The sequence below is a fragment of the Fulmarus glacialis genome, unplaced genomic scaffold (genome assembly GCF_000690835.1).
Source record: "Fulmarus glacialis isolate BGI_N327 unplaced genomic scaffold, ASM69083v1 scaffold4398, whole genome shotgun sequence".
In the NCBI taxonomy this organism is placed as follows: Eukaryota; Metazoa; Chordata; class Aves; order Procellariiformes; family Procellariidae; genus Fulmarus; species Fulmarus glacialis.
Window position 1 is genome coordinate 12,381 of NW_009229975.1, and position 15,295 is coordinate 27,675.

The following is a 15,295-nucleotide window of genomic DNA, read 5'->3' on the forward strand; positions in this document are numbered from 1 at the left end:
TTTTACTGTGAGGGTGACCAGGCCCTGGCACAGGTTACCTGGAGAGATTGTGGAATCTCTGTCTTTGGATATGTTTACAAGCCGTCTGGACATGGTCCTGGGCAACTAGCTCTGGGCGGCCCTGCTTGAGCAGGGGGGTTGGATCAGATGACCTCCAGAGGTCCCACGCACATCCATTTCTGTTGATCCACATTGCGTGCTAATGTGGGCATAGATACTACGAACTCACTTGAAGATAGATTATTTTTCAGTTCCCTCTCTTTCTTAGAGGAGATCTGAACTCTCTGGTGTGTTGCCTAATGTGATTTTTAAATAACAGAGAAAGTGTGACATATAGTATGTATTCAGATTGATAACTCAGACTTGAACCCTGCTGAAGATACGAAGACTCTTCTACAAGGACATGTTTCAAAATAGGTGTAATCTTGTCATTTTGGTTGCTCTACTATCCACAGAAGTGTTCCAAATACTTGTTTTTGTAGAGTAGTTGTTTATAATGTGTATGTCACTGCTTTCTTTTGAGGCTTCAGGTTCTGTGTGTATAAAGATAGTAGGTATATCTAGGCTTTTTATATGCTGCTTTTCTTGAGAGAGTAGTCCTCATTTTTAAAATGTCCTTGCTTTGGCTTAGGTTTTGTAAATGCAGTTTTCTACCTGTTATTGTGGGTACAGTTCACAGAATTTAGATATGTAACTGTTTAATTTGAGGGTGCAGTTAGTGCCTAGATACCCGAAGTATGAATTATGCTCAGTTACTGATTGCAGATTTTGTATATGCTAGAAGAGGTGTAAGAAGTCACAAAGGCAGAATTAGCAAGATGAAAAGGAATTGGTCTAGCTGTACAGTGTTCATTTAAGCAAATAATACAGTTTGCATGTTTACTAGCGTCTTAAATACATTGTGAAGATGTATTGCAAATTACAGCAAGACATTTTTGAAATTTATTTCTGTAAGTGAATATTAAAAAATTGAAAGATTGAGCTTCTTAAAATCATATTTGCTTTCCATTAAAGTGTTTCATATGTGTTTGTAAAACGTATACTCTTTATTGTAAGTAACATTTGTCAGTAGTTGCACTGGTTTGATTTGTACCTAAGCCATGTTTTTGTTGAAAGTATGAATGCTGATTCTTTGTGTTTATTTTAAAGAGAGAAGAATGGATGAATTTGGACTTCATGTCATTGAAAACCACATCAGTAGCAGCTGTCAGAGGTGAAAGACACAAAGAAAAAATATTGGAACGACAGAAAGCTCAAGAACTTCAGCAGGTAGGAGGAATTAATATATCAGCTTTTTTCTGCATCTTACTACATTTTGTGTGATGAAGGAACCAATGAATTGGTTCAAATACGTAAGTCTATATAGTTTTTAAACTAATGCCTGATGTGTTGTGTGATAGTGATTTTAATTAAATTGGTCAGTTATTTGTTCTATTTGGGATGAGGAGGGTTCATACAGCAGGCTTATCTTGTGGAGAAAAGCCTTTAAATGATCTTCTAGGTAAGGAGAAAGCCAGTTTTATTAGTACTAAGTTATGTAATATTTGAAGTGCTTCTGAGATGTTTTACTTAATAACCGTGACAGACTGTTGGTCTGGCCTTCTTCCCCATGGTGTGTGTGAAAGGAGCACCCTTGTTTTATGTGATAAAAGCTTACCTAAGTTACTGTTTTAAAGCATAGAGTGCTGAGGCTTGTTTTTTCCTGAAGAAAGAATTCGGAGCAGTTGCTCTGCCTTTCATGCTGCAGTTGTGCATGAACACATGGGTGGATCAGGGTCTGGCTGGGGAACGGGTTGCTGTCATTAAATTAGTTCTGTTTACATACAGTTGCTGGCTGCTTCATTTGTTCATTCAGCTCCTTAAATGCAATGTAGTCTGATCTGAAAACGTAGTTGCTGATCACTACCTAATATTTACTTGTCCTCACTTCTCACAGTAGGCCATTTGTTGCTGTTAGATTTTCCAGTTAGTTGTGTTTTGGCTAGGAACCAGATTGACCTGGAGCACTGTTCTTGTGTAGTATGCGGTGCTTTGGTTATTGTCTTTTGAGAAGGGATTAATCTTTTTGTTTTTGTTTTTTTCCCCACATGGTTGGACTCGATGATCTTAGAGGTCTTTTTCCAACCTTAATGATTCTATGATTCTATAATTTTTTGCTGAACATTTTTTCTGAACTGTTGAAGGACCATTTAATGTGGAGATCTTAATTCACCAGAATGTCAGCATGTATTACATGGTTAATGACAATTTATATGTATTCTTGATCCTAGAAGAATATGATTTTTATAGACTCTCCCATCCACCTGCTTACTCTCCATGCAGGTTTATACTTCTGTGTTTTCTATGCCAGAATGTCTGTCCTTTCTCTGATACAAAAAACCAATGTGTACAACAGATGCACGCAGCATTCCAGTGGTGGTGATGAGTTGACAATATAACATAGACAAACTCAAAATTCAAAATTTTGTCAGTGCTGGAATGCTTAATCAACCCTTTTCTCCAGTGGACTTCCTTGCCTGCTTCCAGAGAAGTCGGTTGACAGAATCACAATAAGTGGTCTGGTTTGAGGGTGAAAAGCAGTAACTTGAGGTAAAACTAAAAGTCCCCACAACAGCAGTGCTTCAGACGCAAGTGCGTATTACTGCTACACTGGTAATGCAGTCAAACAGTAAAACTGCTTCTGTGTAATAAGGGTGCCAACTAAGCACATGTTTGAGAGCTCTGACTCAGGTGGAGAGTTATGTTTATTTCTACCTGTCTTTAGATAGCACAAGTGTTGAGTAAGCTGTTCTATTCCCACACAAGTCTCACAAAATTTATCAAATATTCTAGAAAATACAAACCATATAGTATGCACACATTAAAATTATTTCTGTTTTAGGCCATGCTGTCTGAGAGAGAACTCAATCCCTATTGGAAAGACGGTGGTACAGGTTTGCCACCAGAGAAGGATGAAGCAGCTTCAGTTAAGAAAGGTAAACAGCAACTTTTAGTAATAATCTTAAGTTTCTGTCTCTGGTCTCTGTGTTGCTGACAAGTTACTATTAGTGTTGAGGTAAAGCGATTATGGATAACATGTAATAAAGTAAGATTTGGATGAAAATTCAGTAGGGAAAATTGGGTTATGTTGTTTTGCAGAATTTCTCTTCACTGGTTTTTAATCTTGAGTGGTTTGACCTTCAATATCTTTACAGAAATGCTCCATTTTGAACTAATTAAAGGAAAGCATGATTTAACCAAGACAAGATAAATTGTTGTCATCTCATTTGGTTCCTTTCGTTCCATTACACAAATTATAGTTTTAAAATATTCAACCACAGAAGTCTGAGTCACATTAAAATGAAGTACATTACAAATGCAGTTTGTGAAAAATATTATTTCTGTAACCTTTTCACTTCTTTCCTTACCGTAGGGTTATCTTGCCTATTTCCAGCAAGAACAGTTAGAAAAACGTTTTTCATAATATCATGAAGCATTTATTATGTGGTAAGAAGGGTCCTTGTATTCTGTCAACAGGGAACAGCAGGGTCCCTGGCTTTTCTCTTTGGGAGCCTTTCCCTGTCTGTCCTGCAAACCATTAGCCTCATGCCCACTTTTAGGAGTCTCAGAGATCAGCAATCTGGAAGAGGTGACAGGCATCAGTGAATACGTGTCCCGAATGTTAAGACCTCTGCTAGCTTCTCAAATGGAAAGCAATGGGTTACTCATTAATTTTCTGAAAAGGGGAATGCATTTGTTTGTATGTAAGGGGTATGCCAAAGAATGGACACAGAAAGTGGAAACCGAAAGAAGGTTCTTTCATTTCATAAAACCCCCCACAACTTCTCATATGCCACTCCTATCTTGGAAACTGCTTGTTGTGTTCTATGATAAAATGGAGAAGCTTAAATCAGTGATGTTACTGAGGTATATCCAGCATTAACTTATAAAAACATGTAATTGTATTATTATATTCTTTCTATTTTTCTTTTGCACCCTTTCAATTTTTACATTAAGTTTAGGTGAAGATTTAATGTCATATACAGAGTAAGGTTAAATAGGAATAATACTGAGATATAAAACTACAACCTCTCATTGTTTTCTACTTTAGTTACAGTGGTAGAAGATGCTGGATTAAGTTGGTTACAGAAATCATACCAAAGGATGAAGGAGCAGGCTGAGAGAGAGAAACGAAATTTTGAGGAAATTGTAGCTGAGAGATATGGGGTAAGGATCTTCAAATAAATTTTTTTCATACTAATAGATGCTTTAAAAGGTTACTTTCGTGTAAAGACACAAATACTTAATGTGGAGTGTAAGACATAAGGAAAGAAGTAGGAAAAAACAGCCTCTGAGGCTTATCTCAAGTGATAAGAGTTTAAAGCTACCCAGCCTTTTATATCTTTTTTGTTAAATATTTTTTTAATAGATGGGATCCTATAGCAAATTTAAAATACTTATCTTCTACATCAGGAGGTTCAAATGATCCCAGTTGCAAAGTAACTGAGTGCTTCCAAAATTATGATGTATACTAGAAAATATATTTTGTTCTCCTGCACGTAGCGGATAATAATGCATGTTGTGGATAATAATAATGCCAAGATAATTTGGAGAGCTGTGTCAAAATTTGTCAAAAATGAATATTCTGGCCACTTGTGATCTGCTCAGTCGAGATATATTTAGAATGGTGCTTGCTTCTGAAGGATTAAAGTCTTCAAAATTTATTTTTAATAAAACAGTCTGCCATAACAATATTAACTCTTTAAAGCCTGCCCCCCTTATATATTACATTATTGTCTTTAAAAGCATTGGTCAAAGGTGTGGGGTGTTAAATCTTGGCCATAGTGTTACATTTGAGTTTTCTGTGGGTTTTTTGATTAGGCTGGTTTGGTTGTGGAAATCTTGGATAAGACAGTATGACTTCATACTGTTGTCTTTGAACTGAGTCATACATACTGTAGTCACTCCTGAGTGATGAAACCAACATGGTCAGCACTGGTAGAAGTTATTCAGTACCAGTGATTATAAAGAATATTATTTTTAAGAATCTTTCTCAAGAAACTAGAGTTCAAACAGCATGAACCACTCTGGCTGCTGAAGTACAGGATAGTGATTGAACGAGATCCCTGCCTGATTTGCTTCAGTATGTAATGTTTTGAGAGAAAAAAAAAAGTAATTGGTGGCTCTTAATTCAGCTCAAAAGAGGGAAGAGGAACAGTCCACATTTTGTAAAATTGCCTGATGGACAGAATAATTGTCCAGAAAGCCAGAGACAGGGGTTCAAAGCCTGTTTCAAGCTAAAGATTTTGAACCCACTCTCCTGTGTTTTTAAGAGTTTAACTAGATTGTGAAATGGTTTAGTGGGAACGTCCATTGGTTCTATAGAAGCTGAGCACCTGGTGAGCATAAATGCAAAGTTCGTGAATAAGAAAGAGGAAGCCTTCCTCCCTAGCTCAAGCCCTTAATCTCCAGGTTGCCAGGAGGAGACAGTTCTGAGGCTCTCTTCTCTGTTCCCAGGAGTGCTTTAGCGCTTTACTTTAGAACCATGGGATGAAAGTTAGAAATAGTCCAAGAGAAAGGATCAGAAAGCCTTCCCAGCAGAGCATCTTAGACACAAGGCTATAAGTTCCCTTTTTCGTACTGGTCTTCCTTTCCACTCCATGGCTCATGCCTTGCCCTTTGCACAGTGACTCATTTTCACAGAATGGTGCCTTTCTTGTAATACTTTGTAGGGAGCTTCACAATACTCCATGGTCTTAAAAGCAGTATGACTTTTTTTTATTCTTTCTTATAGTCAATGGAGGTATTTCAGTCACGATTAGAAGAAGCTGAAAAAGTTGCATCCAGAAAGGAAAATTATTATGGAGGTGGAAGATTGAAGAAAACTGACTATTCAGAAAGTGAGAAAGAGGAGAAAAAACAGTATATGAAAAAGGAGACACGAGATGAAGATGATAGAAACAGGAACATGTTTGGGGGCTATACTAGGGAGAAGTATGGCAAGGGATGGACGCAACAAGACAAAGGTTACAAAAGAGATATGTCAAGAGAAGACCAAGAATGTGGGCACAGTAGTACGGACTCAATATTGAGAGGCTACAGCTCCAAAGCAGAAAAACACTCAGATGAAAAACGAAATCAAGAAAAGAGTTCATCTCTAAGCAACATGAAACACAAATTTCTGAAACCCTCTGAAGATGATTTATCATCTTACAGTGCACCTAGAGGCTACAAGTCACAGCAGTCGTCTTCCAAACTGCCGGTTCATAGCTCTTTAAGCAGCCGTTTCCAAAAACCTGGCGAGGATACTGCACTGTGGACCAAAACAAGCACAGAAGATAACAATGAGAAATTAATGTCTGATCAAAAATCATCAGGTACTAGGGAACAAATTGATGACAATAGTTGGGAAAGAACTCCAAGTGATGAAAAAGAGAAGTTGCAACAGGAGTACCCAAGTGATATGCCTGAGAAGAAACAAACGTTATCTGACAGTAAAACATTGTGTTCTAGGTATTTTACAAACATCTTTACTTGTCTTTTGTTTGCTGTATTTTTCGTGGTAAGGTATACTGGAAACTCTATCTTTTTTATGACAGTATTAGATCTGTTCATGTCAGATCTCTTTAGTTAGGAGAAGGCTAGCTTCCCAGCTAGGGGCAGCTAAAACGGACCAATGTAGAAGTAATGAACACCCCTGACTCGTCCTGTCTCCTCAGCATATTTGAGAATTGCTAATGATAGATTATTTTCTGCTTCTTTCTAATGTTAGTTCACACTGCAGTACAATTGGCCTCTTAGGCAAAAAATCCTGCAAAACAATATCTTAACTGTTGTTGAATTTATAAAAAACAAACTTGAAATGTTAGAAAATGCTGACTAAAAACTGAAATAATTAATACAGCAGGGATAGGTTTGCCACCTGTGAGATGAACTCACATGCTAAAGTAGTAGCATATGAAAAAGAGTAGAAGGTATTGATTAGAAAAGTGCATTTTCTGTGGAAAAGACGAAAGATGAATAGGAGCGGGAAGGGAAATGCAGACTAATATGCAGTAGGATTTTCAGTTTGCCTGACGTGCTTTAGTGAAAGATAACGGAGAGTAGTAAGGAGAGGTGGTCAGAAAAGAAAGTTGTAGACAACTGAGCTTTTGCTCTACTCGAGTCCACCTGTTCTCCAGTATTACCAGCTTGCTGGTTCTTCTAGTGATATGAGTAGTGGGGTTATTACTGTGAGTGCTGTCCTTCAGATCTTTCCAATAATAGGTAGGCATGTGTAAAAGTATTTTAGAGTCAGGATGGTCTTATTTAATTGCTGGGGAAAGCTGGACAAGTAAATATTCTTGGTTGGAGCATGTAAGAAGGATGATATGATTTAGTTGGAAACAGCATTTGATGAAATATGATCAAGTGTAATTCCTTCTTTCTTGTATGCTTATGTCAGTTATTAGCAGAAAAAACTTCTTATAGCGGGGTTATGAATTTACTTTTAATGTTTAATTGTTGGATTCTAATAACAAGACAATACCTTAAAAGTATTTATTTTATTTGTAACTGTTCCTACGTGTAGTACTTGCAGATACCTCATGTATTTGCAAAGAAAAATTGTACATTAAATGAGTACTGCATGACTAACCAGAAACAGGCAGCTTAGTCTACACAATTCTTTATATTGTATAGGTTGGGTATTTTTTCCAGATTTTACTTGCTATATTTTCTACTTTGATAGGAGCCAATGAAATTTACATTTTCTTTGATAGCAGGAAGATAAATTGTTTGCATGATGTTCACTTAATCTAATTTATTTATTTATTTTTTTAAAAAGGCATGAATTTGAATATACATTATGGCAGGAGTAGCTCCTGATTCTGGCGTTAATAGTTTGTATGCACTATGGGAAGTCCCGCTCATAAGTGTTTGTCATGTCTTGTTTTATTGTTTATTTTAGTATTTGCCTAGGTGTTATTTTGCTGGAAAATAAGAAATATATCTTTACAGTTGTTTTAGTTACTCTGAAAAAAAGATCTTGTAGCATTAAACCTGTGATGTATGAGGCATTATTAGACATTCGAATTTAGTGATCCTTTTTGTTTTTCTAGATATTGCCCAAATAGTTACTGCCCTGAAGTGTCTGCCTGGCATTTACCACTTAAATGCACTTTGTAAACTTCCAATTAGAATGATTCGCGGTGTGTCTGAGCTGGAGCCTATAAGACTTCCTTAGCTCTTGAGTCCTGGTTTGTTCATGACTTTGTTCAGGTACAAGGTCTGCACAATCCACAGTTGTTTTCTGCCTGCCTTGGGTAGTGCATTGGTTTCCATAAGGAAATGTAAGTGTTCATGTAAGGAGGAATGCTGTGGTGAGCTGGGAGAGTGCATCTGCACTGCAGTTCAGGCACAGACTCCATGAAAATTAAAATATACACTCAGAACTGTATGTCTGGAAGAAACCCACCTTCTTAAGAAGCTTTGTTTTTGTGTACATAAAAAGGCATGATTATGTGTGGTTAGAGTCTTATCCTTTGTCTTAAATATCATGCACTTTTTTAAAAAAAACAAATACTTCACTGATTAGCAGCAAATAATCTGTATAAATGACATGTAATCCTTTAGCAAGTCTACCTTCATTCTCGGTTTTGTTTCCTCTATGACTTCCAGAAGGAGAAAGCAAGATCTAACAGCTGTATAGTACAGCTGATGGCAAACAGAGTTCTGACATCTAGTATACTTTATTTAACTGTAGTGAACTACTGGTTTGGACTGGTGATTGTCCAAAATGCAGAGACTGAGTGAGAGAGACCATGCGAAGACCCTGCACCTTGTTCTTTTTTTTTCTTTTTTTTCCTGGGGGGAAGGAGGAAGGTGTGGAGCTGGGTGTTGCTTTGCGTGTGTGGTGTGTTAACCCCAGCAAGCAACTAAGCGCATGCCCAGCTGCTTGCTCATTCTCCCTCCTGCAGAGGGAATCAGAAGAGCAAAAGGGAGAAAAAGTCATGTATCTGATAAAGACAGTTTAACAAGTGAAGGAAAGAGACAAAAACAAGTGATGCAAAGGCAGTCAGTCACTCACCACCTCCCATGAGCAGACTGATGCCCAACCAGTCTCTGAGCAGGAGCTACTTTGGAAAGACTGCACTCCCCAGCTTTTATTGCTGAGCATGACGTTATATGGCATGGAATAGCCCTTTGGCCAGTTCGGGTCGGCTTTCCTGGCTGGGTCCCCTCCCAGCCTCTTGGCCACCCCAGCCTACTTGCTGGGGGTGCCCAGTGAGAACCAGAGAAAGCCTTGAGGCTGTGTAAGCACTGTTCAGCAACAGCCAAAACACTGGTATGTTACCAACACGGTCACCAGTTAAGTCCAAAGCACAGCACCATATGGGCTGCTATGAAGAACGTAAACTCCATCCCAGCCAGACCTAGTAGAGCATGTAATTACTGAGTAGAAGTTAGTGATACAGTGCCTCATTGTTATCTTAAAAGAAGCAACCTACTCCTTTACAGTCTTATTTTTTGGTTTTTTTTTAATTAAATAATGGTGATTCACTTTTTTTTTTTAATTGCAAGTACAAAAACTGTACCTTTTAGCTTTTGGTTACCACATGTAGAAAGTGCAATGTTAATTGTAACTGGAGAGAGCTGCAAATTTTGGGAAACTAAAATTTTTGTGTACGGAAGTGATTTGCTTATTCAAGTTCAAAGAATTCAATTATTGTGATAGAAAAGATAATTATTTTCTTTTCCTCACAGCAGAGAACTAAGCATAGAAACTATTTAGCTGATACTTTCTTTTGCATGTGTTTTCTGTTTTAGTACTGTTAAACCCAGTTGTGCATCTTCTTTGATATTTTAATTATATTTCTTAGCCAATACAATTACTGAGCTGATTTATTAGTAAAGTGGAAATTACTTAGGCCTGGAAAACCGTATAGCCTCTGCTTATTGACTTACTTATTTCCAAGTTCTTTTAAGCTGACTCTTAACTCCTAAGCTTCTGTGTGATTGAGATAGTGTATGACCTGTCTTCCTGTTTCCTTCAGTGAGAATCGTCTTTTTTTGTAGAATTTTGTAAAAAATTCTGGCTTTTGGAACATTTCAGGTTTGGAAATGTGGGGTAGTTATCTATTGGGATTAATTTATAAGCTGCTGCTTTCTTTTTCTTCCTAAAGTTTCAAGTCTTGTAATACATATACTCTTTCAGTGGTGTTGTCAGTCAGTCACAAAAAGTAAATCTTCATTGACAGGCTTGGATTAATAGGTGTTGCTGGTTCAGTTCCTCATCTCTCATGCTGGCAATGTACCTTTTAAGTTTTATCCCTTCTAAAACACAGAGAGAGTTTCTTCAGCCTATAAATCAAAGTGTTTTGGACAGTTATGACACAGGTTAATTAAAAGTGCTGATTGGATGTCCAAGGGATCTGCCCAGAGGAAAAGTCCATCCAGCTAACATTTGCTGAAAATCACACTTAATAATGTGTCTGCTTCGGTGTTTAATTTGAGACAAGATAAAAAGCAAATCAAAACAATGTCTCTAGTCTCAGAAAGTTTAGACGATGATTCAAGTGCTAGCATCACTTAAAAAAGGCATGTATGAAGTAATAAACACCTCTTGCCCTCTTTACTGAAATAGTATGCCTTGTTTTGAAAAATATAGGTTAAAGAGAAGTGAGAACTTCATCTTTGAGGGTTCTGTTTCTGTTGAAGATAATGTAAGTTTCTGCTGAGCTTTTGGGTTTTGGATTGAGCATCTTGAAAACAGACAAAAGTAACTTTGGTAATTTCCTCAGGGCTGGGGAGATCTGGCAGTTAAAGATGACACCATCTTCAAAGTTCTCCCGTTCTTCAAATCTTACAGGGTTTAACCATATTGAGTAGTGAGTGAATTCTCTCTCTCTCTTTTAATAGCAGGAGCCAATATAATACCTGTATTCTTATGTCTCTTTTGTGTTAGATATTTTACTTTTAAAGTTAGTTGGTTTTAGTCTTTCCTAGGGTAGAGAAAAAGAGCCAAACTTGTTTGATGCCTCTCTGCAATAATTCTTAGAGACCTTATTTATTATCGTAAGAACTCATACACTGACCTTTTAATATTAAAATTAAGATACAATACTATTTATTACTAGCTGAGCTTCTCTAGGGAGACTTCATATTTTACAAACAGTACCAGTTAATTTTCCATGGAAACTCTACCATATCAGCCATAACATCTTTAGAAGCAAAGATTGTACTGTAAGCAGATAAGTATGGGCATGTAAGTAGTTTTCAAGAGATGGAAGGCCATTTGGCATACAGGAGGAGAACTGGGAAATGGGTGATTTTGCTGAAGCTGAGAAGTAAAAGCATGACTAAAGCCGGAAAGGAGAATTACAGAGTGGGTTTAAATTACTCTTTCTGCTCCTCTCTTCCTTGCTTTTTTCCTGCTTATACCTGCTACTGGCTCTTGACTGTTTTTTCATGCTGAGAAAGTGTTCATAGATAGTGCTTTTCATTTTAATTGATCTCAAAAGTAAAAGGAAACATACCTCATAAAAATTTTATTCAAGCTTTTTGGTTTCAAAGTCCTTTGCAACTTCTGACTGTAAATATATTTTTATAATATGCTGTTACCAAATATTTTGACAATAGAAGCGTATGTACCAGTACAGGAGGCATGTAATACTTCATTACACAGGTGAATACTATGTTATTTTTCTATGGGTTTAATGCTGCTGGTGTTTTACAGATATACATCAAAGGATGAGCTGCCTCGGGTCCTTAGTGAAGAGGAGATGAACAGACTGGGAGCGAGGATTGTGAAAGCAGAACTCATGGGAGACATGGTAATGTCCTTGAAAAATTGCATGATTTACTGCAATTTTTCTTTAAAGCTCACAGTGATTTAGTTGTTTTAAAAAAAAAAAAAAAGGTATTGATTCAAGCAAATAAGGTCCTGCAGAATTTGATCATGTAGGATTTGAAGATACTGCTTTTACTGTAACTTCTGCTTTAAATGCAATGGTTCATAGACTAGAATAGAGGATTCAAGTCCCCAGGTTTTTTAGGCTAGGCAGCATATGCAAAACCAGTTGTTCTCTGCCTTTTTTATAGGATTTAATGTCTTTTTATTAAGCAGGGAGCAGGTGAAAACTACAAAGCTCCCAGTCTACAGGGTAGACAGTGTCTGGAGCTTTTGTTATTTCATCAACTTTGTCACAAGTAGATGCTTGTGGTCCTTAGCTCTGCTGCATAAGCGTACTCATTAATTACGATATGGAAGTATAAAACTGAAAGGTAACGCATAGGCCACTGCATCCAGCTCTGCAATGAGAACAATTATGTAATGCTTTGTGGTCAGCTCCACAAAATGTCTGCCCTGAATGAGACTGGGTCCATGGAGCTGAGATAAACAGCTGCACGTTTAACATTGCTTTAGGAGGCTTGTTTCAGACAGCAACCTGAAGGATCAGGAATTTCACTCTTTTGGAACACGCTAAGCTCTGGAAGCATTTTTTTTTATTATTACATTAAGTATGGCTATAGTGAGTTAGTTGCATTCAGTAGTACTGTCTGGAAGTTTCAGTTATAACAAGGTTGTAGTCTGTTAGTTTTTAAGCTATGTTTTACAAGTGCTTGCTCTGAATAGCTGCTCTTAAGGAAGTATTGCTGAAATTTTTTGAAGGATATAATAAAATAACATTTTTTAGAAGTGAATCCTATCACTATGGGCCTTTGTATTTTTTTTTAAAGATTAATTTTTAGTGCACCTGTTTACCTTGCCTCTTGTGACAGAATATTTGCATCAAAATCTGCATCACTAAGAAGTAATAAATTAGACATGTTACGACTTCAAGTGCCAAATTAATATTTCCTGAGAGCCATTGATTCTTTGATTTGTGGGAAGTTTTAGGATGTTGGGCGTATGAATTTATTGCTGTGTTAGGACATGGTGTTGGCCTTTGTCAAAGCCCCTGTCACATAACTTAAATTTTGTTAGGAGAAAGTGTCCATTTTATAAATATTTTCTTTTCAAACCGATTTTATATTATGAATTCTTTTTCCACAGACTTTAGACACAGATGTGTGTATGTAGCTTTACAAAATTGAACAAATACACCTTTTCTAGAAATCCTGTCCATTGGAAATCTTATCAACTTCAAAACTGAAATAAAAGTAACTTCAAGCAGTGTATTTTCTACTAAGATATAATGAGTGTTAATGATTTAAATAAATGCCTCCATGTTTTAATCTGTAGTTTTCCTAGTTAATGTACAAAAAATACACTAGTGAGGAAAAGATAAGTTTATGAATGTAATTATATGATAGGTTTGTGGGGGCTGGTGTTAGTCATTTAAGATATTATTTTAAGACATTTTACTATAGGGGAAAATGATTGAAGCTATCTATACACTATTTACTATAAAGTACTGGGAAGGAGAAAGTTTTCCAAAGATTCTCATGGAGAGCAGCAAAAATTTGTAAACTTTTTTTCTGCTGCTCAGCTTGAATAGCATTGTCCAAATAAAAGTTTGGGCACAAGTGTAGGTTTTTTCTTTTCAACCTGACAGTAACCAAATAAGAGTAATTTGAATAAAAATATACAGGTGTTCTGTGGGGAAAGTGTGATTCTTTTATTATTCTACCATTTTGTTTTGTTTTGACCAAAATCATGTAGCAGAAGCCAACTGTTAATTTTACTGTTAATTTTATATACACATTTTTCTATATATACACTCTGAATTAGCTTAGTTAAAAAAAAAAACAAACACCACGGTATAAATAATAAAATAACTAATCTTTGCCTTTAAATATTTTTTCTCTTTAAATATTTTTTCGTGGACTTTCTCTGATCAGATTGAAAATGCAACTTGTTTAAACAAGTTCATCCCCACACACCAGAACAGATGGTTATGTAACAGCATGTTCTGGTGGCTGGAGCTCAGGGTTGACCATGTGGGACAAATGAATTCTGAATCTATTTTTGTTACTGACTTGCTGCTTGGTGTTGATCAAATGATTTAATTTTGGGGTGACAAGTATAGGTGTGATTGTTGGAGTCCAATCAATGAAACTGGCAAAGTGGTCAGAGTATAAATGGTTGTATTTCTTATAGGTTGATAGGTTGTCACCTGGCAATTCTTAGTAAACCAAGATATTCTATATGCTTGTATTTATTTAACAAAAAGGTGGATGAGAGAGCAGAAGCATCAAAAACAATTTACACAAGAATGTAAATAGTTCTCATTTTCCACCTGTTGTCCATTTTAATACCCAGAGTAAGGTCTTAAGTGCCAAAGTTGGACAAGTGGTGTAGAGAGACGTGAAACTGCATAGCAAAAATGTCTGAGAGGTATTTCCCTAGACCCATTGGGTGCATGTGTGTGTATGTGTATATATAAAAAAATAAATAAAAGGATATGTAGCATAACCTGGAAAGGTTATACGCTTGATGTGTTCAGGCTTCCTTATTTATCTTCCTATACATAAAGTAGTATCTATGCTGAGCTACACTAAGCATTTATTAGTACAACTGAATAATGTTTAAGCATAATTTTTCTGGTGTTTTTATGACAGTATATGTTTCTATACTTTAGATGCCTCTGTTCTGAACAATTTTTTTTATTTTTTCTCCAGTAAAGAATTGTGTGAATTATACCCACGTTTTCTTTAGTCTTTTGTGTCATTAGAGTTTAAAAAAATACGTTAAAACATGAAGAAATGGAATGAATAGTTACTTCTGATATAAAGGTCTCTAAAAGTTTAAAATGGTTAAACTAATAGAGTACTATCACTTTCTCTGAAGGATTTAGCTTCAAAACTTCAAGCAGAACTTGAGAACGCTCGCAAATTGAGAGAGACTCAAGAGCAGATTCCAGCAAAGTCTGGCAGAGAGGTAAGGGGAAGATATTCTTCTTTTCTCTGTGCTAACACAATGGTATAATACAGGTAGCAGCTGAATTACAGAGAACATGAAATGTGCTTAGGAAAATTACAAGGTGTGACGTTAGGTGAGTTACTGTTCAAATTGAATTGTACTTTTTGGTGGTAAACAAAACTTCCTCCATTGTACTTTAGCAACATCCGTAGGATTTTTTTAATTGGTAGTATTTTCTTAGCAATGATATATATCTTTCATTAAAAATAAAACTGATACGCGTCGTGTTGTTGACTGTGCTGGCTGTTATGCAACTCTGATGTCTCTGAAGAAGCTGGCACTTCAAATGTTCTTTTTAAAGGGTGGTATTCAAGAAATGGATAGTAATCTTCTTCCATACCAACTTTGATATAGCTACGAGGAAACAGGGTCAATATCTTCATTTATGACCTCTGTCCTCATGATGGAGAG

At 36.4% G+C, this 15,295-nt stretch overlaps 1 protein-coding gene across 1 annotated transcript in view; it reads left to right on the plus strand.

Annotated features, from left to right (window-relative positions):
• LOC104081329 (CWF19-like protein 2) overlaps nt 1–14,842 on the plus strand; it is a gene marked incomplete at its 3' end in the record, with an annotated part of 18,603 nt that extends 3,761 nt beyond the window's left edge. The window contains exons 4-9 of the mRNA XM_009584029.1: nt 1,150–1,269; nt 2,882–2,975; nt 4,091–4,206; nt 5,774–6,492; nt 11,696–11,792; nt 14,753–14,842. Of these exons, the coding sequence (XP_009582324.1) occupies nt 1,150–1,269; nt 2,882–2,975; nt 4,091–4,206; nt 5,774–6,492; nt 11,696–11,792; nt 14,753–14,842 (1,236 nt within the window). The remainder of the gene's footprint in view (nt 1–1,149; nt 1,270–2,881; nt 2,976–4,090; nt 4,207–5,773; nt 6,493–11,695; nt 11,793–14,752) is intronic.
• Between the last annotated feature and the right edge of the window lie 453 nt (nt 14,843–15,295).